We start from the raw sequence: 27077 nt of genomic DNA, 5'->3' as shown, positions 1-27077 counted from the left end.
GAAATACTTGTTAATTTACCAACTACAAACTACAAGTTCCTCTTTCCCAGTCTTAATTCAAATTATAGATCCCTTTAAAGTAAACTAACTGGAAAATGCTCCAACTGTAAACAGTTTGAAAGACACAAGTCCTAATTCAACAGAATGTCAGATTTAATATCTGCCCCATCCTAAAAACTCCCCATTACAGTTGTAGACACTACTCAAAATGTTGCTAGCATGAATTTTGGGTTAAGAAAGCCCAAGAGAGTGGATAAAGCACCAGTCCTTAAAGTCAGGAGGACTTGAGTTCAAATGTGACCTCAGACACTTAACACTTCCTAGCTGTGTGAACCTGGGAAAGTCACTTAACCCCAATTGCCTCAGGAAAAAAAAAAAAAAAAAGCCCAAAGAGATATAATAGATGACCTATTTTGTCCAAGTGTATTATGTTCAAAACAAGTTTCCTAAGACTGCTGTAATTTTTCATTCCTCTTTTTCTATTATAAAAATAAGTACTGTAAATCATTGCTTTGTCACTAATTACTGAGAGATTAGTTGACCTGACAATGTAAACCTGCCAACTGTCAATAAAGATATTACATCTTTAATGGGAAGCTTTGTACCTCAGATTTGTTTTCTATTTCAGATAATTAATTTTAACACTTCTCCCTGATCATGTATTTCCATGACTGTTTTTTGGAACTCAAATCAACTTAAGGTCCTGTTTATTAAAATAAAGAAAAATCAAACTAGTTAATTTATCCCTCAGAAAAGATATTTTTTCCTTCTTAGACTTAGTCTGAATGAAATCATATATGATGTTGTTGTCTTACTCTTAACTATAGTACCCATAAAAGCATATTCATATTTTTACCTTCTGTTTCTTTCCTTCTTCAAATATTGATTTACATATATATTAATTTTACTTGTCACAAATTTAACTACTGCATTTTTAAAAATCTAAATAATAAGCTGCCATTTAACGGAAAAGAAAGGGTGTTAAAAATCACTTTTCTATTCTATTTTAGTTGTCAACTGTTGGGAATTGATCTCAGTCACATATCTTGTCTTTAAAATAGAAAAAAAATGGGAATTCAAGAAGTCAATATTAACTTTCAGCTGTAACTAATAACATCACTATTCCAAAGCAAACCACATATGACCCAAGAGAAACAAGGAGCATGGAATTCCAAGAGGGAGAAACTAGCATAAATCGACACAATGTTGCCTAAAATATTTCTTTCAAGGTCTTTATATTCCAAACTATGTCCTATTCTTTACCAAAATTCTATGCAAAATTCAACTACTTATGCTAAGCTCGTTTATTTCTGGTCACTCCAACTCCTCTAGTAATCTCCCTTGTATTTGCATTTATCTCTGAAAACATACATACATATATATATATATATATATATATATATATACATATATTCATATATATGTATGTGTGTGTATACATATATTCTTGTTTTGCGAATATTAACCAGACCACAGTATTACAATAGATGATCACAGGGAGAACAGGTGTTCTACTTTATGATAATTTAATCTATATGTCTACATTCTTTGAATCACAATTTGTGGGTTCCATCAATATATTTCCAGCTTAAAAGTGCTCTGTGGTTAAATTAGACTGTGAAATGCTGGACTAGATAAATTTCAAAATGAAATAAAATGAGGCATGAAGAAAATATATGTTATATCAAACAAGAATGTGTATTCTGTAGAAAAGGGTAATTAAACTGAGTCTTCTTGACTCGTCATTTAAATCACCACTCAAAAACACTTTGCAATCTGATTTTTTTCTTTTTGAAGGGGTTTTGTTCCATGCATTTTATCTACATGAACCAACTTAGGTAAGGAGAAGGGCCTTAAGTCACCTTAAATAACTTCATTTCCTTAGTGAAAGGCAGGCTTCCACAAAGTTCCCTAAATAACAGAGTAACAAGACAGCCTACAGTCTGGGATATGAGTGAGGTTCAGATTACTACAAGCTAGGGGGAACAGTTTTTCAAATATAATAAAATGCAGCAAGGCAAACACCAAACATAAAAACCTTCTATGTCCAGTAAACAAATGTGTTAATGTAAAGGAAACTCTTCTTTAAAATTCCTGCATGGTATTATACATTTTATTAAACCATAAATCCTTAGCCATCTTGAATCTCATAGGATTGCCACCCAAAAAAAAAAAAAGTTTTCAGAATACTGTTGATTTCAGCTGATTCTTGTCTCTTTGTCTATAATTTTTGTCATATATTTGGCATAAACTTTTAAAAATATCATTGGGGAATGTTTTTAGACAAAGTAATGGATACTTTTGGATAAATGATAATTATGAGGAAGCAGAATAACAATGATGAATAGGAATATAAATGCTGAAAGATGAAGAAAATGAGGATGGGAGAGGTTAAATACCTCCATCAGGAAGTATCTAAGACAACTTGTGAATCTAAGCATTCACACTATGTTCAGTGGTTCTCCACCACACTAGACTGGTTCTTATGTTCACCTAGCAGTTATCTGGGACACGTAGGTGAAGTAGTGGATAGAGTGTCAGCCCTGGAATCTTCCTAAATTCAAATCTGGTCTCAGACACATCCTAGGTGTGTGTGTGTGTGTGTGTGTGTGTGTGTGTGTGTGAACCTGGGTAACTCACTGTACCTTGTTTGCCTCAGTTTCCACAGCTATAAAAAGCTGTGGCAAACCAATCCAGTAACTTTCCTAAGAAACTCTTCCAAAAAAGGAGATTATGAAGAGTCTGACATGACTGGGAGAGAAAAAAAAATAACAAAACTGAAAGCAATTACTTTAGGCCCTCATTACCTCTCCCCTGGAATATTTTAGTTTGATATTTCCTCTCTAAATCTCAAGTCTTTCTCCCCTCCAGTCTATCCTGCCATATAGTTACCAAAAAAATTACCTTCCTAAAATACAGGTCTGACCATGACCCTATTCAATAAAGTCTATGAGTTCCCTGTTTGACATTTAAAATTCTTCACAACTGGCCTCTGCCTATCTTTCTAGTTTCCTTACACATCATTCTCTACAGATTCCTCTAAGATCTCTACAATTCACTCATCCTAAGCCACTTCCTTTTGTATGTTAGTACACTACCTGCCTCCATATGTGGATTGTCTTCTTCCTCACCTTTGCCTCTACGAATCCTAATTTCTTTCAAGACTCCAAGCAACACCTTTTAGAGAAAGTCTTTCCTAGTGAGCAACCATCTGCTATCACCTTTGCCTCCAAGAATCTAGTACATGTTTTATATATCTTTTATAAGTCTATATATCACCCTCTCTAAATTCACTCTCTCAACTCCCAAGTTACTGGCAAGTTAACTGGATTCTAAAGGTAACTGGAATTTCTAATGCTATGGCTTATATGCCCCATTGGGAGTTTCCCAGTATCAATTAGCCATCTAAAATTTCCCATTTATTAGTTAAATAATCAACATTAATTAGCTTTTACAAAAGGAAATTACTGAGCAGGGGTATAGACCCCCCCCCCCCAAAAAAAAAAAAATCTGATACCTACTTTCCCACAAACACATATAGAGTCCAGGAGAAAGTAGGTTTGAGCTTACAAAACACATGTTGCAAAGATAATTTCATAGTTTCTGGTTGGATAGAAGTCCTTTTCTCCCTTCCTGGAGACTATAGATAATTCTTAAGTAACTGGACTTCTTTTTTTTGTTCTCCTTAATATATTTTATTGATGCTTTCTCTTAGCACTTAGCACAGGGCCAGCACATAATTAGCCCTTAATAAATGTTTGATTATCTTTATCTCAAAACCTTCAATCCTTCTAGATTAAATCTTCCCTTGTGACAAAGAAAAACAAAAAATATACAATATAATGACTGGATCTGGCACTGTATATACATATTCTTTCCAAGTAATGCCCCTCCTCACTATGCTGAAGCAGTATGACATTATCAGTTCTTCACTCTTTTATTAAATCATTCAATAAGCACTTATGGGCTTAGCACTATGCTTAGCCTTGGGAGTACAGTAAAAAGCAAACCAAAATCTTCCCTATTCTCAAGGAGCTCAATAATTAGAGATACAACTACCAAAGGACTACATGCATACAAGATTATGTGGAGGGGAAATTGGAGGAACCCCAGAAGGAAAGACTTAACAATGGGGGGGTGCCCATTTCTCACAATATGATCTCCTTTCAATAATTTTAAATTAATTAATTGTTAAATTTTAATAGTTTAATTTTAAAAATTTGAAATTCAAAGCTAGAACAAAATGACATACCAGTAGATCATCTGAAAGTAAGACATGTACTTAGCCACAGTAGGGTAAGCATTGAGAATTGTTCAAGCTGACAGAGCTAAGAACAGCTCCCTAGCCTGAATTACCACCAGGATCCATCCACCAAGTATACTTCAGAGAACCCCTGGGAATTACTTGTGGCTGCTCTGAACCAGGATAATGAAAATGTGACCTCCAGAGGCTGATAGTCTCCTGAACCTACAAATCTAGGAAAATGTCCCAATACTTTTAAAGGAAAAATTGGTCTAACTTCATAGGGAGTGGGGGAAGAGGTTTAGGATATTGCATCCACTTTAATTATCTCTTTGAATATTTGAAGGCCCTAGTAGGGTGTAAACTGAGGGAGAGGAATTTTTATTATTCTTTGTATCCAGTCCTAATTTTTGTTTGGTTTTGAGTCCTAAGGAACGCAACAGTCCTACAAGTCAATTGATAATCTAAAACCTAATTTTAGAGCTGCCTAGCACTAAGAAGCTAAGGGACTTGCCCGGATATTTGCTGGAACAATAGTTCAATCATTTTGCTTTAGTCTGACGCTTCATGACCCCATTTGGGTTTTCTTGGCAAAGCTACTGGAATGGTTCGCCATCTCCTTCTTCAGTTCATTTTACGGATGGGGAAACGTAAGCAAACAGCGTTAAGGGACTTGTCCAGAGTCACACAGCTAGTAAGGGTCTGAAAATAGGTTTGAGTTCCAGAATTCAGTAGTATCTTTGACCCCCAACTCGGACGCTTTAGCTAGTGTGCAAAATGCAAAGACACTGAGCCGGTCTGGATAAAATGCGAGTTTGCTGGCAGGAAGATTCTAGGACTGCCCAGAAACACCTGGCCCGCAGTGGGTGGGGAGCAGGGCCTGCTGTTAGCAAGCCCTGAGTTCCAATCCCACCTCAGACCGGCTGGGAAAAGTCATAACCCCTTTTTGCCTCATTTTTATCGTCTGTGAAATGGTGATCATAGCACGCAGGAAGTGCTAGATTTGTTCATTGTTATTGTCATTATTATTCAAATCAGACCTCAGACAAGTTCTGTGACGAGGGATGTCTGCCTCAGTTTTATCATCTGTGAAATGGGGGTGAAGTGTATTAGCGCACAGAAACGGGAGTTCAAATCCAGCCCATCTGATTCCAGGCAAGTTGGCTTCAGCTTCCTGCTCTATAGAGACAGAGTAACAGCATCTCCCTCCCAGGGATGTGGAAAGGATTAAATGAGAGGAGGGTATCGGGTAAGCTCTGTATGCGTTAGCAGTTGTTATCCGAACGGGGAGACTATGGCTAGGACCCCGGAGAAGACCCTCGGGGGCCTGTTTTCACAGATAAACTGAGGCTCAGTTTGGCAATTGTCAATGCTGTAAAGTTACCCATGCATATAACCTGTAAATAAAAGGCTATTAAATTTAAAAAAAAAAACTTTAGTTTAATAAACTGATTTAATTAGAAAAAAATAAAAATAAAAAAAAATAATAAACTGAGGAGGCTCAGGCCCGAAAAGGGCCTCGCCCAGGATCACGTGGGTAGCTAGCAATTTGGGGCGGGCTCCGAGGGTCACCCGGGGTCAGCACGAGGCGGGGGAGGATCCCGCGCAGGGACCAAGGGGGCGGGGCCCGAGCGGGGAAGGGGAGGGGTAGAAAGGAGGGGCGGGGAGGCCGAGGCCGCGGGGCCGTACCTTCCCAGGAGAACTCTCCGCCCGGCTCCCGCTTTAGGAACTTGTACCAGAAAGTGTCGGAGACGCCGAGCCCCGCCCCCTCGGGCCGCTGCCGCCGCTCCTGGGCTTCCGGCGGCGGCTCCCCGGCCAGCTCCACCTCGGCGAGCCACAGGCCCGGCTCCTGCAGCCCGCCGCCCGCCCGCTTCATGGGCACGGCCCTCTGAGGCTCCCAGTGCCCCAGCTCGGGCCGCGAGCCCGCCAGCAGCACCTGCGGACGGCCCTGGGCCACGCCGGGAGGGAGCGCCACGCCGGGAGGGAGCACCACGCCGGGAGGGAGCACCACCCCGAAGCGGAACAGCATCGGCCCCGAGACGCGCGCCTCTCCTGCTGCTCCGTTCCTAGGCCGTGGGAACCCCCGGCGGACAGCCCGGCCCCGACGCCGCGCCCACAGCTCGGTAAATGTCAGCCGGGGATCCTGTTACCGCCCGGCGCGGCTGGGGGCGGGGCGGGGCCGGAGACCGGGAGGGGGAGGGGGAGGGAGCGCCAGGGGCAAGGACGGAGGTGATCCCCCCCCCCCCCCCACCGGGTCCGCGTGGAATGATTACGGGGGCATCCCCTGTCCTTGCCACGCCGGAGACCTTCCTCATCAGTCCTTTTGGAATAGAAACGTGGCTCCCTCTGGCGGTGGGTGGGGGAGTCACCATTTAGTATGGAGAGACGATCTAATCCAAAAATGCTATTCCGTTCTAGCCGGGATGTATCGCATGTTCGCTCTAATATTACTATCTGCATGTGAGCTTTCTAACTGGTTTACATATATGCTATAATAGCTATAAATGCTGCCGTCTGGCTTTGGGCTCCTTTCCAACCAGGTTGCATTGAATATATGCTGAATTGTGATAAATGCTATGATCTGGATGAGTTTTATAGCTGATTTACATACATGCTGTAGTCACTATAAATGCAATTATCTGATTAATAACTTCCTAACTGGATAGTAAAAGTGGAACATAGTAAAAAAAAAAAAAAAAAGGTGTATTTTTTCCCTTATTTTATTTTATTTTTTTTTACTTAGGACAATATGCAACTGAAGATCATTTACCCGCTAACAAGTTGGTTATCATTAGTACTATGTTAAAGTCAGTCAGTATATATTTATCAGGTGCCTACTATGTTCCAGAATCTGTATATAGTGTATAGGAGCTTACATGGCGGAGACATCTTGCAAATATCTATGTACAGAGCATGTCAAAGCAGCATAAACTCAAGATAAACAATAAAGGAAATGGACTAGTATTAAGGGGAATAGAGAAAAATTTCTAACAGAAACTAGTAGTAGTAGTAGTAGTAGCTCTAGTAATAGCATTTAGCTGAGACTTGAAGGAAGCCAAGAGGTGGAGATGAGGAACAGCCAGTGAAAATGAAAGATGGCGTTTTTTTTCCCTTAAAAGGAACATCGAGGCAGTCTGTATCATTGGATGGCAAGGGAGGCAGGAGTAAAGTGTAAAAAAGACCCTCTTCACCAAACTAATTAAAAGGGCAGAAAATACCAATTCAGATTTTTGTATTGGTGTAGGCTGTTTGTTTTTAATTTAGTTATGTTTCAGGTGTTTTTTTTTTTTTTTTTTTTTTTGATTGACATATTTTGATGAGACAATGTATTACCCGTGTCTTTACAATTTGATCCTGTTTCTTTTTGGTTAAGACTAATACTCTTTTGTTTTCCTTTTTTATTTTTCCACTTAAGAAACAACAACTGGACTTATTCCATAGATACTATTGATGCTGAAAATGCAAAATGAATGCCCTGCAGAGTTTCATAAATAGAGTTCCAGTCTGCCTTCTATCTAAGTGATGCTCAGCTCAACTTGTCCATCTATGATATCTGTTTGAGGTATATGAACTGATATATACTAATTCAATTGTTTGGTCGTCCAACTCTGTGTCATTCTGAATAGTAGGCATTTTTCATCCTTTTGTTTCCCCTGCATGGAAAGTCCCTGATTGTTCTGGAGCGTGACACAATCAATACAATATCACCCACAAATAGGAACATCAGAGGACTTCATTATCCACTTTTACTCTGTTTCTGATATTTTCCATGATGTTGACATATATCTTTGGTGAGCATCCCTCTTAAGTTTTATGATTTGTTTGATTTACTAAACTTTAAGTGTTGTTTATCTGATTACATTCATCAAGGAATATTATATTATCTTAATGTACTTATGAGAGATTTCTCCTTCAAAAGGAACGTTTAAGTGGTGTTGTTCTAATGTGTGAAGTCAGAGATTTCTTTATTGTCCAAAAAAAGAAGCCACTAAATACAGCATCTTTAGGTGAATGTACCTTCAGGCAATTGGGTGACTAAAGATATATAGTATGCTGTAAAAGTCTTTTATGAATACTGACAGGTTCACAGTTTTAAGGTTCTCATGATACATGTGTAGATCATAGCGGTAGTGTGGAGTTCATCTTGTTTTGTCCTTCTTGTGACTTGAATTCGATTTTTATTTGGCTTTAAGGGATACACCAGAAGTCGGGGTATTAGCCATGGAGTCTCGTCAGAGTGAGAGCGGCACAGAGAGCGAAGAAATAAAGAAAGAGGGGCACTTGGCCTCCGAGGCCAAAGTCCACTTCAAAGTGACACGGTTCATCATGGAGGCTGGTGTCAAGCTAGGGATGCAATCCATTCCAATTGCCACAGCCTGTACCATTTACCATAAATTTTTCTGTGAGACCAAATTAGATGCATATGACCCTTACCTCATAGCCATGTCAGCCATTTACTTGGCCGGTAAAGTGGAGGAGCAACATCTCAGGACAAGAGACATCATCAATGTCTCCCACAGGTATTTAAATCCCAAGAGTGAACCTCTAGAGTTAGACTCCTGGTTCTGGGAACTGAGGGATAGCATCGTTCAGTGTGAATTACTTATGTTGAGAGTTTTGCATTTCCGAGTCTCCTTCCAGCATCCCCATAAATATCTGCTCCATTACCTTATTTCTTTAAAGAACTGGATGAATCGACACAGCTGGGAGAGGACTCCTGTCTCCCTAGCAGCCTGGGCCCTGCTGCGGGACAGCTATCATGGAGCATTGTGCCTGCAGTACCCTGCCCAGCACATAGCAGTAGCAGTGCTCTATCTCGCCTTGCAGTGCTACGGAGTGGAGGTGCCTGCTGATTCCGAGGCGGAAAAGCCCTGGTGGCAGGTCTTCAGCGAAGACCTTACCAAGCCAGTCATTGATAACATTGTATCTGATCTGATTCAGATTTACACAATGGACACAGAAATCCCTTAATTGCTGTAGGGCCATCCAAGGAGAAGCAAAGCTTTGCTGGAGAACTGGATTTGACCCCATTAATAGGGGTCACAAGTACAAAAAGTTGCCAAGTCGCAGGGATCAACTTTGCATCTGCAAAGGGAGAAGAACTAAACTTGGGTTGCTTTCTGATGACATTTTTAGGTACTGATGCAGTGGATGGGTAATAATAGGTGTTCCTCTTGAGCAGGTTTGAGAGCATGTGATGTTTGGATGATGAAAAAGAAATGTACTGTGTTCAATTGTCTTTTGCACCTTAAGAAATTTTTGAAGATTACTCCTTTGAATTTGGTGCAAACTGTATTTAGACATCTCTTCATTAAAACAAAAACCAAAATATCCTTTGGGATGTCTTTTTAAGCCATACATAAACTTAAATCTTCCAACATAATGAACAGTATTTTGTTTTACATAATGAAAGATAAAAAATATTTTGTAAAGCTGTGAAAATGGGCATATAATTTAAAAGCTTTTAATGTCCTATGGATCATACTGGGGATATGGGAGTGTAGGGAGGTGATTTAGCCATAATTTATTTTCCCATTTTGTGTTATTTTCCTTTCCCTGAAATGTTATAAAATGTGATCGTCTTTTAAACACAAATGTTCTTTCAGGAATCCCATATGTTAATAATCTTGAAACACCTTGATCTCTGAAGAATCAAAGCTTTCTAGTAAACACTGGGGCAAAGTACGCCCATAGAGAAAAAGACAGTAGGGATGGATTATTCTCATCACCCAGAGAGGGCGTGCCCTCATGGATGAGTTCATGAATTGATTGAAGTTTTGAGAGCCAACAGTTGGCCAAAGAAACATCTTGTCTTAAAATTTTAATGTCATTTCCAAAATAAATTTGCTGTTTATATGTTAAACCTGTTTGTTGGTTTCCTAAATACAATGATTTTTTCTTATGTTTCTGATCTTGTATTTGATTTCTGTTCTTTTATATGACTTAACATACATTTAACACAAATCTCTCGTGTAAACTAAACATCAACAGACACACAAAGATATGTTATTAGATGTATGCCTATATTGGATTTACTTATATTTTTGCCATGTTTAACATATATTGGATTACTTGCCATCTAGAGGAGGGGTTGCGAGGAAGGGGGGGTGGAATTAGAACACAAGGTTTTGCAATGTTGAAAAATTATCCTTGCATGTTTTGAAAATAAAAAGCTTCAATAAAAAATTAAAAAGAACAAAAATATATAGTTTGACATAATAGTACTTAAAAAGAAAGAAGACATGTTATTAGATGTGTATGAACGATCCAGGAAAAAAACTCAAACTCTGGTGGAAAGATAAACTAGGCTTGCTTTACACATTCAAAATTATCATGAAGCAGAATTGAAAGAAACTTAATAATTTAGCAAATATAAAGTTTCCAGGCTTTCCAAGGAGCTGCTAGCTAACTGACGTATTTCATCTGAAATAGTTTCTCCAAGAAAAGCTTCGTTTGTTGGTTGATAAGCATAAAGGGAAATCATAGGAACGATAAGCAAGACTAAAAAAACCAAGGCTGCTTTAGCAACAAAAAAAAGCAGACTTTAAGATTGCATTCACTTATCAAATATTCTAACAATACTTGGATGAAAAGCAACTAGCAGATCATTATTGCAAAGGAGTATAATATACACATTCTGAGACAAAAAAAGATCATCTATTTAATGTCTTTAAGAAAACAGATTTTTACTTACATCACTTATTGGGGGAGGGGGGAATTTGCTATTTATAATAGAAAATCCTTCATATTCTTGCAGAGCTCTGATTTCGTTTGGGTATTAGTATGCTTTTTAACATATTTTCTATGTATACTTTCTAAACAGCTCATCTCACTTTTTTTTTTTTTCATTAGGGCCTCTCTGGAGGTCTTAGGGATCAAATAGGAAAAAAAGTTTCAGTTTAAAAAAAATCCATTCATTTTAGTCATAGAATGAACAGGCAGATTTTCTGAACTTTCAAAATAACTGGCATTTCAATGAATTTTTTTGGTTTTTGGGGTTTTTTTAAGTAGGAATGTGTGAGCTCTACATCAATTATACAAAAGATATGTCTCATGATTTTTGGTTTATATTTAAATGGACAGCATTTCTGATTTCATTGTACACCAGGTAAAATTTAGGCCACATTTAAAAGAATAGTGCTTCTAGAGTGATATCATCTCTAGATCAGGAAAAATGTTTCAAAACTGCTTTGTTGTTAGTCATGCAAATTAGCTACAAGTTTTAGAACTAGTTTACCATTTCAATGATAATAATTAAGTTCTGGCAAAAAAAAAAATTTGTAGACTAAAGGGGGGAAAACCCATCATATTTAAGTTATTTGCTGATAACTGTTAGCAGAAAAAGAATCTGATGTATTTTCTCCTGTTGCTAAAATATTTTACCATTAGAAAAAACAGGACATTTAGATTTAAGTGGTTGCTGATTTTAAAAGTTTTTTGTTGTTTTGTTTTTAAGTCAATAATCAAATCATGATGTGTATGTGTAGCTTGTACTTGACCTCAGATATGTATTGGAGATATAATCAGATTAACCTCTGTGGCCCTCAGTTTCCTAGATGGCACAGTAGGTAGAGTGCTGGACCTGGAGTCAGGAAAACTCATCTTTCTGAATTTAAATTTGACCTCAAATATTAGCTTTGTGACCCTGGGTAACTGCCTCATTTTCTTCATCTGTAAAAATGAACTAGAGAAGGAAATAGTAAACCACTCTACCATCTTTGCCAAACAAACAAAAACCTAAATGGAGTCATACAGAGGTAAATACAATTAAAATAACTGAACCACAACAAGTATAGTGTCTGGCGCATAGTAAATGCTATATAAATGTCATTATGTGAAAGAAATTCCAAGTTTTAAAAGCCAATATTAAGAATTTACCTATTCCAGAAACAAATGCTTTTGTACTCCACTTGAATTTTGATATATCATTTATGGAAAAGCCATTATTTAGGAAATCTATTTGATATTAGATTTGAAATCACACTGATTAAACAAAATGATGAGAATTAACTCAGCAAGTCAAGTAACACTGCTGATACTAAGGTTTTGAGGGTTTTTTTAATCATTATTTCAAAGGTCTAAATAAATTTTAATTGAAATTTTGCCAATACAGTATTGGATTACACATTAAATTTGCTATTTCTTGAAGAATGGGAAATGCATTCCAATTTAAATGTATAAGAAGACTTCTACTCAAATGGAAATTCTCCAGTGTCCCCGCAGTGAAAGATATTGCTTCTCTGGTGATTTGTTTTCTGCTTCAATCTTTCACTCCTTGCTGATTTGCTATAATTCTCTGTTTGTAATATTATTTTGTCTGTTTATGGTACCTTGTACCCAAGAAGCTCAAATGCTCAAATAAGCATAATTCTATTAATCTTCATAACATTCTTAAAAGTTAATAGTAAGTTATTTCCAATTTTTAGGTAGGAAAAAATATTGCAACTTAGACATTCAGTTGCAGCTAGGTTGCAAGGTAGAGTGCAGGGCTTAAAGTCAGAAAAAATCATTTTCCTGAGTATTTGACCACAGACACTAGCTGTGTGTCCCTGAGAAAGTTACTTAACTCTGATTTCCTCAGTTTCTTCATTATAAAATGAGCTGGAAAAGAAAGTGGCAAATCACTCTGGTGTCAAGAAAACTCCAAATAGGATCATAAAAGAGTTAAATACAACTGAAATGACTGAACAACAACAGACATCTAGATGATTCTTGGGGACTCTTAAATTTGAAGCTGCTGTCTTCGCTATGCTGCAAATTCAAGTAGTCAAAAGATTTAAACCTGGAAGGAGCCATGGAGGTTATCTGGTCCAAGCCTCTCATTTCATAGACGTATAAAGCACATTTAAGCTCTCTGGGCTTTCGTTTTCTTAGACTCTGGAATAATCATATCTTTGCCACTAACCAGAATACCCTTTAACCCAGCAATACCTCTATTGGGTCTTTACTTCCAAAAAGATCAAAGAGAATAAAAAAGATTCATCTGTACAAAAATATACCTTTTTTTTATATTGATAAAAAAAATAAGTGAGGTGCCCATCAATTGGGGAATGGCTGATATAATGGAATACTATTATTGATAAGAAATTATAAAAGGAGTGGTTTTAATGAAACCAGGAAAGGCATAATAAACTGTTGCACAGGGAAGTAAGAAGAATTAGAAAACAAGATTGTAAAAAAAAAAATCATTTTAAGAACTAATCAATGCAATAATTTCCAGAATACCAGTGAACTATTGCTATCCACTGCTTGACAGAGATGATAGATTCAAGTTGCAGAATGAGACAAAGATTTTTGAATAATGATAATTTATTTTGTTTGACTATGTGTATTTGTTGCAAGTTTTTTTTTTCTTTTTAACAAGTAGGAAAGGAAATAAATGCTTATTGACTAAACTAAATTAAATTTTTTAAAAAAGATAAAGGAATCCTGACTTTGGACATGAAATCTCTTGGGGCAGAAAGCTATAGGAGGAATGTCTAAACTCATATTGCTCATCCATTCCAGAGAAAATTTCCATCGCCATACACAAAACTCAGGGAGCAATTTGGGACTGCAGGAATGATTTGTAACCATCTGTGCAACCATGCTAACTTAATAAATAAATGATAAATATAAATGGCTAACGTTTATACTTGCTTTGTGTGCTGAGTGCTTTACAATTATCTCATTTGATTGACGCAACAACTGGAAATTTTTTCCATTTTGCAGATAAGGAAACCCAGGGTTATATATACCTACCATCTGAGGCTGAATTTGAATTCTCATGTTCCTGACTTGGAATTTTAACTACTGGGCCAATACCATATGTTTTAATGTTCACAGTAATAATGGACATATCACACTTTACATAAGTTAATTTGAGACTGGCCAATGAAGGTCCAAATCTTAGAGCAAATATGTTTTGCCTGCTGTTGATCCATTATGAACACTTATTGAGCTTACTTTCCAAAGTGCATGATGGAGGGCCCTGGCCTTTCCCAACTCAAAATACCTTGTCTGATGTCTGCTTATTCCTTGACAACAAAAAGCCTTTTATCTTGTTGCATGTATACAAAAGGCTCAAACAGGTTAAATCTCTTTCTGTCAGCTTTCAAGTAAGCTGGAAGAAACGCCGTGGATTTTCTGGTGAGGAAAGAAGTAGGTAGCTGCAGCTGCAGTCACCATTGCAGCTGAGCCACCTCGGAGCTGTGACTGCATGCTGCCTGTGTTTCTGCTGGCCCTGCTCCGGGCTTTCCACATTTTAAGTGAATACTTATCAGAGATAGAATAGACCAGATTACAACCCTGTGGATTTCAGAAAGTTGGAAAACGCAGCAACTGGCATCCCTTGAAGAATAGTGCTGCAGCCACACTAGTGAAGTCCATGAGGAACCAGTTCTGAGGAACCACAGGATTAAACTAGCCCCAAAGTGAAGCCATTCAGAAGCTGAGACATATCTCTCTCCCCAGAGACTGACTGATTATATATAGAATTGTCCTTCAGTTTGGGAAGCAGGGACAATTTATACTTCTATCCTTGCTAGTCTTTGTCAGGAAGTATCACTCTATATAAGCTAACTAATGGTAATGTCTATTAGGGAAAAATCAACTGGTTGAGCGACAAGGCAGTAATCAATTGTTAAATGGTGTTGAGGGGATGATAACTGGTGATGATATTGGAAAGAAAACACCAGAAGGAAGCTCATAAGCAAAAGTACTGGAAAAAAAAAAGGCTCTTTTAGAGTTAGCCCTAAAACTCTGAGGGGAGCAGGAGTCTTGGACTAGGGAACTGACCTGCTAGTGGGTTGGAAGAATGATCCCAGAGCCTTTAGAGCCACATGTACATAGTGCTAGAAATGTTCACATTTACTATTCACATTGACTTTGCACTCTAGAACTGAAAGGAGTTTAGAGAGCTATCTTACAGACCCCCATCCCATTTTCAGATGAGGAAACTGAGACCTAAAAGGAAAAGTGACTTTCCAAAGGTCTATGTGACCTTTACAGACATAGGGGCCATGCTAGATTTTGAAGGCTGGAACACCCTCTTTTAAATCTTAACTGACATTTACCAGCTGTGCCATTGCAGACAATTCACTTAAACTCAACTCTCTGTTAAAGGTAATTCTGTTGTCTTATTAAATTATATGTGGATTACAATTTGAGTTTCCACACTAGGAAAACAGAAAATCAATCAACAATCATTTATTAAGCACTTAGTATGTGCCAGGCACTCTGTTAAATACTAGGGACATCAAGAAATAGTCCCTTCAAGGAGGTTGCATTCTAAGAGTGGAGAGAAATATGAAAATAATTAGCTATATACAAGATAGAATACCAGACAGATGCAGAGTAAATGGAAAGTAATATGAAAGGTGAAAGCATTAGCAGCTGGAGGGGAAAGGCAAACAGAATTTAAAGCACTTGCCCTGGGTCACAGAGCTAGCAAATGTCTGAAGCTGGATTTGAATTCCTGACTGCAAGCCGAGCATCCTACTCACTGTATTCCCTAGCTGCCTCTAATGGCAGCTAAAGATTGATTTAGATGCCATTTCCTGGTAGGGCAAATAACTTTTTAAAAAGTCATCAATCTTTTTTCTGCCCAGCTATTCTGTCCCCATGAGTGGGCATGCCAGGCCGATAATATCAATTATGGCAAGTCTAACAGGCATTTTCATAATATTCTGTTTTCAAGTTTTCTGAGGTATAAGATCAGTAAGGGTAACCATGAGATTTCTTTTTCTATATTAAGTTTCCTGTGAAGGAATATTCTTTTTAGTGAGTACTGATATTCCTTTTAATTAGTGCTCTAAGTAAGGGACTGATTTTTTGGAATCATTTCCTATAAATCTCTAGGTCTGATATAAGCAGCAGAAAGAGTCACTAAAACCACTGATGAAAAAATACTGTACTTTAATTTGGGATACATACTTAGATACATGTCATAATGATGTGGGTGTGGTCCCTTTAAGAATTGACTTACTCTACCTTCACCTATTTCCTTACTTCCAAAGCCCATAATAAACCTCTTTTATCAATCTAGTTTTTCGGGCCAATAAATGCGTTTATTGGGGACTCACGCGCAGCTACTAGACCTCATATAATTGTGCCAAATCCAAAGGGATTGCAGGGGAGCTCTATTTGACTCCCTGTACCCTGAACTTGCCACTAGACCTCAGTTAAACCCTAATTTCATTTAGGTACCCCATATCTATCCTTCATCAATATATGTGTATATACATATATAGATATATCTAAAGTTATATGCGTGTATTGTATATATGTACATACACACACATATATACATATATATGACAGGAGAATTGTTTACATTACTTTCTTTAGGAATTTTTTTACTAATTAAGTGAAATCATACTTTATTTTACCAAACTAATATCTTAAAGGCTTGGCACTTATTTACACAATTAAATGTAGATTTCTTTATTTTTTAAAATTTTTTTTTTAAATGTAGATTTAGAGGAAGCCATCAAGGACCCATACTGCCTATAAAAAAAAAAAAAGGCTTCATTTTCATTGTTTTATTGTTTTTATAGCCTTTGCCAATGGGTCTTCAGATAATAGCTGAAGTTCTAGCTGTGCATGAGTAACACTTCTGTCTTGAGACTTCAATTGCTCTTAGTGATATAGCATCAACCTGAATCATAAAACAACAGATACCATTCTCAAAAGAGAAGTGAAAAATGATTTTCAAATACTAGCTTTCAAAAATAATTGCAATATTTTGTCTATAGGGATAATCTGCTGCTGAGGATAATAATAAAATATTGCTTTTTGTTTGTTTTTATTTTTTTTAATAGACACTTCTCTTGGAATGAAATGATGCAGCATCTATCGGTATATTTATTCTGATTCTTTACTTTTTGGAATCTCTGGGATTACAAACATCTGAAGGTAGTAAGAATATGCTGGGAGGTATTATGTCTTGGAGATGCTGGGATTAAAACATCTCTTTTCTCTTTCCTCTTTCCTTTTTTTTTTTTTTTTTTTTTGACCCATCTCTCACTCTAAAATAAAATGAAAGAAATAACCATTTTTCTCATATTAATAACCAGTTATTGAATTAGGACTAAGGTTTTACACCCTTCTATTTCCTCATTTAGAAATCAACATCTGTACTCCACAGCCTTTGAAGTGTAGGACTGAGGAGATGAAATCTTAGGTAAAACTTACTTAACTGAGAAAACTTAGCTCTAATTAAAAGGTAAAGAAATTCTAGTCTAAGTAAATTAGTGAATCAAGCCTGTTGTGTTTTAGTCAGACAAAACTGAATAAAAGTAGCTTCCTTTTTGTCTAAATGACCCTAGAGGGCGTGGTATGGCTATAGATAAATCTCTTTGACCTAGACTGAGTAATCAAGTCATGCTCTACCCAGAAATCCCTCACTAAAATAAGCCTACTTTCATTATAATAATCATTTTCTTATTACTTGTTAACCAGAGTTGATTTTCACCCTCAGGAACACTCACTTTTCTAAAAATTCAGTGGTTCAGTGAGGGGGCTTTTGTTTTAAGAAAGACAGCCAAATGACTATACTTTTATTATTCATTAGCCATAATTAAGAAAATTACCCAAAAATTATATATCTCTCAAACTTTTTTATGCATCACCAAATAATAATAATAATAATAATAAATCCCAAGGATTGTGTTAGCTCTAAGAAACAGGACTGTTTACCACTGACTGAAGCTCTTGCTTTTTGGGAGGGAAGTAAGGAGGGATCTAGGGAGTCTGGGAAGACTTAGGGAGGAGTTAGGAAGGGGCAAAGGAGGAGCCTAATGGAGAATAAGCTCACATAGGCGTCAAAGTGCTGCACCAGGTTACAGGCTGGGGTGTGTCTCAAGTGTGCTAATGAAGATAGTCTCAGGAGTTGTCAGTATGTGACAGGATGAGTGGAATTAAGTTCTGACAATGGTGAACTGATTAAAGATCCTGTTCTACCTCACTACCCCCCAATACTGTTCCAGACAAATGGTCTCCTTGCTCTTTTCTAAACCTAGTTTCCCATGCTTAGGAAGTAGCTTGTCCTTTATTCTTGGAATACTCTGTTGCCTCAGCTTGCTTCATGGTTCGGCCCAAACATTTCCTCCTACAGGAAACCTTTATTCTTTTCCTAAAATTGCCACGCTTCAAATTATTTATTTATTTATTATTTGATCACAAGCTCTCTAAGGACAAGGACTATCTTTTCTCTCTTTTTCTATTTACAGGCTTAGCTCAGGACTGACATATAGTAAGCACTTAATAAATGTTTATTAATTGATTGTTCGATATTTTTTATCTGTCTACACATTGTAGAATGTCAGCTCTTTGAGAGCAAAAATATGTTTTTGTCTTTGAATTGCCAGTGTATAGCAAAATGCCTTAAAAATAGCACATATTTAACAAATGTTTATTGAATTAAATCTCATTATACTAAGCAACAGAGATATATTAAATTCAATAGGAGATCAATGTGATAAGCACTAGGCAAAGGAATGTTTTATACAAAATACAGTAAGAAACTCCTGAGGAGTTTAGTCAGGGAAGTTTCCATACAGCTGGCAAAATAGGCCCAAGACTAACCATTTCATTCCCCTGCTCATGAATCTTCAGTGGCTTGGCATTTAAAGCTCTTCAAAATTTGGCTCCTATCTACCTTTTAATCAATCAACAAGCATTTATTAAGTGCCAACTATGTGCCAAGGACTGTTCAAAGTGCTAGGAATACAAAGATAAACATTCTAACAGAAGTATGAAGAAGATCAATCTGACAGCATTATCATTCGGTCAGTAAGCATTTATTAAGAATTTACTATGTATTCTGATGGACCTGGCCATCTTCAGCAATGGGATGAATCATACCAGTTCCAATGGAGCAATAATGAACTGAACCAGCTTTGCCCAGCGTAAGAACTCTGGGAGATGACTAAGAACCATTACATTGAATTCCCAATCCCTATGTTTTTGCCTGCCTGCATTTTGGATTTCCTTCACAGGCTAATTGTACAATATTTCAGAGTCCGATTCTTTTTGTACAGAAAAATAACGGCTTGGTTATGTATACTTATAGTGTATCTAATTTATATTTTAATATATTTAACATCTACCAGTCATCCTGCCATCTAGGGGAGAGGGTGGGGGGAAGGAGGGGAAAAATTGGAACAAAAGGTTTGGCAATTGTCAATGCTGTAAAATTACCCATACATATAACTTGTAAATAAAAAGTTATTATTACCAAAAAAAAAAAAAAAAAAAAGAATTTACTATGTACCAAGAATTGTATTAAGTACTTGGGATGCAAAGAAAATTTTAAAAAAATTAAGATGCTTCCTACAAAAATCTCAAATTCTAAAGGGGGAAGACTATATAAATAACTTTAAAAATAAATGCAAATAAGTAAAAAGAAATATTAGAAGGCATTTGGAAGTAGGAGAACTAGAAAAGGTCTCTTGAAGAAGGTACAACATAAACTGAATTTTAAAGGAATCCAAAAAAAAATCTAAGAAATGGAGGTGAATTCAGGAGAGCATTTTATGTAGGAGGAATAGTCAAAGCAATGCTGGAGATGGAGTATATTGTTTGAGAAAGAGCAGGTGGGTCATTGTAGCAGGAACATAAAATTCATGGCAGTGAAGAAAATATAAGAATATTGGAAAGGTAATAAAGAACCAAATTGTGATGAGCTTTAACTGCTGGAATAGTTTACACGAGATCCTGGAGGCAAGTGAGAATCACTGGTGCTCCTTGGGGATGAAACTGAGGGGTAGCATAGTCAGCTCTACACTTTAGGAAAATCACCTCAGTAGCTGGGTAGAAGATGGACTGCAGTGGGCAAGAGATTTCCACTAACTTTTTGAACACTTAAACCATTGCAGGAGTCCAGACAAGTGATAATGAGGTCTTAACTAGAGTCTTAGCTGTATGAGTGGAAAAAGGCAACATAAATGAGAGACTCTGTGAAGGTGACACTACAAGATTTGGCAATAGATTGGATGTGTGTGAGAGGGAAGAGGAGAGAGAGGATACAGCATCCCCTAGGTTGTAAGCCTAGGTGACTGGAGAATGGTGATACTTTCAACAAAGTGAAATTCAAAAGGGGATGGTTTGGGGGGAAGGATAATGAGTTCCGTTTTGAATGTGCTAAGTTTGAAATGCCTATAAGAAATCAAATGTAAGCTATCTAGTAAGCAGTTTGAGATCAGGAGAGAAGATAGTTAATAAATCACTAGAAAAGGCAGTTTCAGTTGAATGATGTATTTGGAAGCTAGATCCTAGGGAGCTTAGGAGCAATGAGAGAGAAAGTGAGGATATCCAGTATTGATGACTTTCTCAAGGTGTTGAGACAGAGTACGATAAGAGCTGGAAATGGTTTGAATCAAGTGAGAATTTTTTTAAGGATGGGGAGACAAGAGTATAGGGTGACATCTTTAATAAAGTCTTGGGCCTAAAGTCAGGAAGATCTGAATTCAAATCCAGTCTCAGATATTTACTAACTGTGTGACTTAAATCACTTAATCTGTTTACCTTAGTTTCCTAAACAGTAAAATGGGAATAATATTAGCACCTTCCTCCTAGGATTGTTGTAAAGATCAAATGAGATATATTTCTAAAGTATTTAATGCTGTAGTTGGCACATGGTAAGCATTATACTAAATGTTAGTTATTAATATTGCTATTGTCATATTTATAGACAGCAGAGGTGAAAGACTGGCAGAAACTAAATATTAGAAAGTGAGTGAAGGCAATCTGCTGGAGAAGAGTGAATGCATAGAGAGGATTTGGTCTTTGTGGGGAAAAGGACCCTCTGACACTCCTGCTGCAAGGGTACAAGAATTCCAATGCCTTGAACAAGGGGAGAACCATGAACACCACAAATGGTAGGTAAAGGGCCTGGCAAGGTACATGTGGGATATTTTGTTTGTTTCATTTGCCTTAGGAATTAACCAACCTCCTCTTTTCTCACTTGAATGAATCCAGAGGAACTAAAGGCATGTAGCATAAGTTAAGGTAAAAAACCCAATCCAGATGTGATTGTTATTTTACAACTGATTTTAAATTCACAAATAACTATGCCCTTTGATTTTCTTTGAGTTGTGAAATGAAATACTCTTGCTGCACAAGTTTATTTTCATTGTTTGCTTACATTGGACATTTATATGGAAAACAGTTTCTGTGAGTGGTTTTTGTATTTCTACAGTTGGCTACAAATTCACAGCATGGTTTTGGATGTATTTATTTCTTTGCTGGAGGATTCTGTCTATGGATGACATCAGCTTTACAAATGAAAGGAACTACAGAGAACCTTTAATTCAATCTACTTATTCTTCAGATGAGCAGTAAGAAACTGAGGCCCACAAGAGGGGAAGGAGAAAGCCTGAAGGCACCCAGGAGTGTGAGCGGCAGAGCTGGGAATATGAACCCAAGACTTACTATTCCATAAATTCTGGGCAACACTGCCTCTTCTAAGACGTGTCACTGATCTAGTAACAGTTTCTGGGCAGTTGGATAGTGCAATGGATCGAGTGCTGGGCCTGAAGTCAGAGAGATCTCAGTTTAATATAGCCTGAGACACTGACTTAGCTGTATGATTCTGGGCAAATCACATCCCCATGTTTGCTTGTTTCCTTACCTTTAAAAGGAGCTACAGAAGGAAATGGCAAACTCCTCCAATGTCTTTGCCTAGAAATCTCCAAATGGGGTCACAACCCCAAAGATACAACAACTGAACAAACAATTGACAGAGACGATGATTTAAGAGTTAAGTCTTGCAAGGAGGACACTACATTACAGATGCATTGTGAAATATTAGAGAGCCCCAAAGGAACCAGAAAGGCTGCACAGCTGAAGACCAGAAGATGACCACAGACAACAGCTCAGCAGAGATTAGTCCCTCTGAAGATGTTCTCAGAGGCATCTAATGGCAAAAAGATCATAAAAAAGGCACCTGTTCACTCGGTGATATCACCATAGTAATCAGTCATGAATTATGCAGACATGCAAGTGCTCTAGTTATGTATGTTCCTTATACTTATGTCCTTACACACATATTCTCTTATAAGTATTCCTGGACTATGTTTCTTTTCCCAGAGGTTACATAATAATCTAAGGCAGTGGGAGTTAGGAGAAGGGGAATTGGTTTTTGTCTTTTATTTTACTATGCTAATTAAAAATCCTGTGCTTTGAATCAACATGTTTTGAGATTGTTAAAACACACACACATACACACACACAAGTGATGGAAGTTCATGAGTTACTGTTGTGAAGGGATACTGCCCCATATCTGCAGCATGCCTTAAACCAAAGGGAGCTGTCAGGGTGGTCCATGTTTTAGGGGACCCTGGGGCACTGCATAGATAATGCAATAAATACAATTAATACTCCTCTTCATAATATTTTTCTTGCAAATTACTTCCCTCTACTGTAGCTGCTTGAATATTCTCACAGGACCCCTGGCAAAAATTCATTACTAGTAGGCACCCAAATAGTTATGAAGCATGTAAAAATATAAACAATTCTGTGTAGAAGTAGGAAGATTTTCAGCTAGGATCCCCAAAGTCCCCCCAAAGAAGACACATTTTCAAATGTTTCATTGTGATAAAGTCCCTGGTTTTGCTAATCTTTTTTTAACTAGTCTTTATTTTTCATGAAAAAGTTCATGCCTTGTGAACTGAATTATTCAAAACATTGGCTAATAGTGAATTTCTTATTTTATACATACTCAACTTTAATCCATAAATAAATACTTCAGTGTACCGTATTAAAACTGTACTACCAAAGACTCTTGAACCCAGCATTACATTTCTATTACTTTATTCTCCTTATAGTTTTAAAATTTTAAGTCATTCCTCTGCCAGTTTTTCTTCATTTGCTAAATATTTATTTTTAACTATATTTCAAATGCAGCTAAATTAATAAGAAAATGCTATTATTTATTATCTACCAGTCTCCATGATATCTAATTGGCATTCATTCTTATGAAACAGAATTTTTCACAGATGCCAAGAATCACTGTTAAGCCAAGTATATTTTCTCATTTATCCTTCCCCTTGAATTCAGTAGTTCAATTATTGTGTGAATTCATAATCTTTGTCAGATGCACAGTCAATTCACTCATTTTTTGGGGGGAGGGGTTGAAATGACTTGACATTTTCTTCAAATATAATGAATATTTTCTTTACAGTCAATTGAATCAGTTGATTCATTTGGCCATTAAAATGGACAAATGTAAGAAATAGACTGTTATTAAATCTGTTGTTTTCCTTTGTATAGACTATAGAGCCTTGTAAGCAACTTGAGGGCAGAGATTGTTTTTCATTCTTTATAGCCAAGATTCAGTGCACTTCACATGATAAGGGCTTAATAAATGCTTACTTAGTTAGATTGTATTGAATTGAATAGGATTGGATAGTCTAAAATCACAATCTTTACCCTTCAACTTTTAGTACCAAAACCCAGGCCCCAAGAAGAATGAAGTGAGCAATAGTTATTTTTAGTAACATCTCATACTTCTATAACACAGAAAGTTTCCTGCACAATAATCCAGAGCTTAGCACAGTGCCTGGAACATAGTAGGTGATTAATAAATACTTTTTGATTTGATGTTGACAATCTTGTGAAGTAAGTACTACAAGTATCATTATTTTCATTTTAAAGAAGAAGGAACAGAGGCTTATACAGATTAAAGAATTCATCTCACAATTACACGGTTAGTAAGTATCCAAGCTGAGAGTCCAATCCAGAACTCTGACTATAGGTGATCTTTTTATTCCATCCTGGTGCTGATCAAGCCAGTGATGCATAATGCCCAGAGGGTAGTAGTCCGTTGGATAAATACTTAATGACAGGCTAATGGATGGTGAAATATGGTGGCCTAAGGTAATCAAAATATAGCATTTTTCAAACTATTTGAATGTATTAACTGATAACATTATATAATAGAAAATAGAGCAGGTGTCTGGCAGAGTGGAAGAGTCATCTGGAGTCAGGAAGACCCTTCCCGAGCCCAAATCCAGACTCACACACTATATGAACCTGGGCTAGATTCTACTCTATTTGGGACAGCTAGATGGAGAAGGGAATAGAGCACCAGCCCTGAAGTCAGGAGGATCTGAGCTCAAATCTGGGCTCAGATACTTAATATTTGCTAGCTACATGACTGACCCTGGGCAAGTCACTTACCCCAATTAACTCACAAAAAAAGAATAGATTTAACTCTGCCTCAGATTTCTATCTGTAAAATGATCCAGAAAAGGAAATGGCAACCACTTTAGTATCTTTGGCAAGAAAACCCCAAATGGAGCCACAAAGAGTTGGACACAAATAACTAAACAACTACTATGTGCCAGGCACTGTGCTATATGCTTTTTATAAATATTATCTAATTTGATCTTTACAGCAACCTGTAATAGAACTGCTGTTATTATCCTTATTTTACGGTTGAGGAAACTGAGGCAAACAGAAGTTGTGATTTATTCAGAGTCACACAATCAATGAGTGTCTGAGGCTGGATTTGAAGTCGGGTATTCTTGACTCTTGGCCCATTGTTCTATTCATTGCACACCACAGCTGACTAGATGGTCATGCTGAAGTACCTTCTAGCTCTAACATTCTGTGATTCGATGACCTTCAAATATAACCGTAGGAGCCAGATTCTCTTTTCTTTACCCCATTAGTCTTATGTCACTGACTTATCAGTTCATCTGTCTTACTTTGTAATTCATCAATGTGTGTGTATATAAAGAAGCTAACTTCATTTCCTAATACAGGAAATTGAATTGGAAGACTATGAATGAATTGTTGTGAAACAGCATTTCAGGAAGTTCTTGTGAGGTCTGAGTTACAAAGAAGATTCCTGCATTAGGAACAAAATTGGACTGAATGACCTCAGGGATCCTTTATAGGAATCTAAGATGGGCCCATCTCCAGTTCTCCTGATCTATATCTGGCCACTGGACCAGATGGCTCCAGGGGAGAGTAAGGCTGGTGACTTTGCACAGCCCTCCCTCACTTAAATCCAATTCACTTGCATGGCATGGTATCACCTCCCTGATGTCATGGTCCTCTTCCAGAATAAAGGAAAAACAACAATTTCTGTGAGTACAACTAACTCACTGAAGACCCAACTGAACTGATCAGTTTGGCAACACAACTTATTTTTCTTTCTTTTTTTCCTCCTTCCTTCCTTCCTTCCTTCCTTCCTTCCTTCCTTCCTTCCTTCCTTCCTTCCTTCCTTCCTTTCTTTCTTCCTTCCTTTCTTTCTTTCTTTCCTTCTTTCCTTCTTTCCTTCCTTCCTTCCTTCCTTCCTTCCTTCCTTCCTTCCTTCCTTCCTTCCTTTCTTCCTTCCTTCCTTCCTTCTTTCCTTCCTTCTTCCCTTTCCCTTCCTCCCTCTATTCCTCCCTCCCTCCCTCTCTCTCTACATAAGATATCATACCCTTACCTGTGAGATATGCTCTATCCAAAAGAATGTAAAATATATATTTTTTTAATTACTGAAAGCTTCCAAGATACCTTAGGGTTTAAGGGCTAAATTTCTTTCTTAAGGCCTTCCACTTAAATCATTCTTGGTCTCATTGATCGACCAACAATAGGTCCCAGGCTAACCCCCAGTTGGTCATAGTTTGAGAAAAAAAATAGGTCTAATAAATACCTATAGTATAATAATATTTACAATACTTTCCCATTGTAGTGGTGATGAACTGGCACTCCAGTGAAATCCTGTATGGAAAAGATCTTTCAAACACTTAAGCACTATTTAAATGACACTCTTTTTGTCCTTAGGGAATCCAACTCAGTATAATTTCCATGCTTTTTTTATTGCAAACAAGATGTCCAAGTAAGAAAACCTTCAGGTTAAATAAAGCTAATTAATTTTGCCCTTGCTGGTGAGTGTCACTATTGTAATGAGAGAAAGATGTGGAAGTAATGTGGGTCACTAAACTACCCCTCTCCATCAGATATCAGAAATCTGGGCTAAGACTGCTAGTGTAACAAAACCCTTGATGGAAGCAAGGTAACAGGGTGTTTAAAGAAAATACTTAAGCAAAACTGCAAAAATCACAACCTGTGGAAATTCTATTTAATCAGCTATCCAGAGAAGTCTTTAAAGCATAAAAAATAAAGAATAAATACAGCAAAAGAATAAAGCATTAGAATGTCCAGAAAAAAATTGCTTGTATAAAAATACATTAATAAGGATCTGATCAAAGTATTTATATTGTCAAATGGAACATATAAACAGAAAAGGAGGGCATAGAAGCTGGCATTTTGCCCCAGATGCTGACCTGGGAAAGGGGGAAACGTCATACCATTTTGCAGTGAGCATGGCTTCTTTCCTTAAAAAGTCTTAAGGTTGTTGTTGTCTCTTTATGTGGAAGGGCTATGGCTATTTTGGTTTGGAAGGAAGGGGATAGGAGAGGAAGCAGGCCCAGGGAGAGGGGAAAGGAGAAGGATCATTGGTGAGGATTGGGGAAAAGGGAGGGAGGGCTGGGAAGAGTGGTTAGGGAAGGAGGAAGAAAATGGGTCACATTCTCTCCCAAAGTTATTGCAGTGGCCTGCATCACTTTGGGGTTATGGTGGGAGCTAAGACAGTTCCTAGGAGAGGATAAATGAACAGATTTTCTGTACTCAAAGATCCAGGGAGAAGAGGAAGGAGACAGACTATCCCTTCCCCAACAAATCTCATTTATACACTGTGTGTGTGTGTATGTGTGTATTGAATTGACTGGGGACATTTTGTTATTGTTTTATTGTTAAGCCATGATTCTTCATGACCCCATTTGGGCTTTTACTTAACAAAGATACTGGAGTGGCTTACCATGTCCTTCTGCAGCTCATTTTACAGATGAGGAAATTG

The 27077-nt window shown here is 37.4% G+C and overlaps 2 protein-coding genes across 5 annotated transcripts in view; one reads left to right on the top strand and one right to left on the bottom strand.

Annotated features, from left to right (window-relative positions):
- Nucleotides 1-27077, bottom strand: part of EPM2A (EPM2A glucan phosphatase, laforin) — a 250861-nt gene that overhangs the window by 158346 nt on the left and 65438 nt on the right. The window contains exon 1 of one of the 2 annotated variants that reach the window (XM_031937664.1): nt 5933-6295. The exons of the other annotated variant lie outside the window; for it this stretch is intronic. Within the exon in view, the coding sequence (XP_031793524.1) occupies nt 5933-6272 (340 nt within the window). The 5' untranslated portion in view covers nt 6273-6295. Of the gene's footprint in view, nt 1-5932; nt 6296-27077 lie in introns of those variants that run through there. 2 annotated transcript variants of the gene reach the window in all.
- CCNQ (cyclin Q) lies at nt 6277-10154 on the top strand. 3 transcript variants are annotated; one of them, XM_031937669.1, is made up of 4 exons: nt 6277-6366; nt 7659-7805; nt 7909-8034; nt 8437-10154. In XM_031937669.1, the coding sequence occupies exon 4, from the start codon at nt 8465-8467 to the stop codon at nt 9212-9214; it is 750 nt and encodes a 249-aa protein (XP_031793529.1). In that variant the 5' UTR covers nt 6277-6366; nt 7659-7805; nt 7909-8034; nt 8437-8464; the 3' UTR covers nt 9215-10154. The 3 variants fall into 3 exon arrangements, with proteins under 3 accessions (XP_031793529.1, XP_031793528.1, XP_031793527.1); XM_031937668.1 differs by lacking the exon at nt 7909-8034; XM_031937667.1 differs by having other exon boundaries at nt 7659-8034.

This window comes from Sarcophilus harrisii, chromosome 4, assembly GCF_902635505.1.
Source record: "Sarcophilus harrisii chromosome 4, mSarHar1.11, whole genome shotgun sequence".
NCBI lineage: Eukaryota > Metazoa > Chordata > Mammalia > Dasyuromorphia > Dasyuridae > Sarcophilus > Sarcophilus harrisii.
Note: the sequence above shows the minus strand (reverse complement) of the source record. Positions and strands in the feature narration are given on the sequence as shown.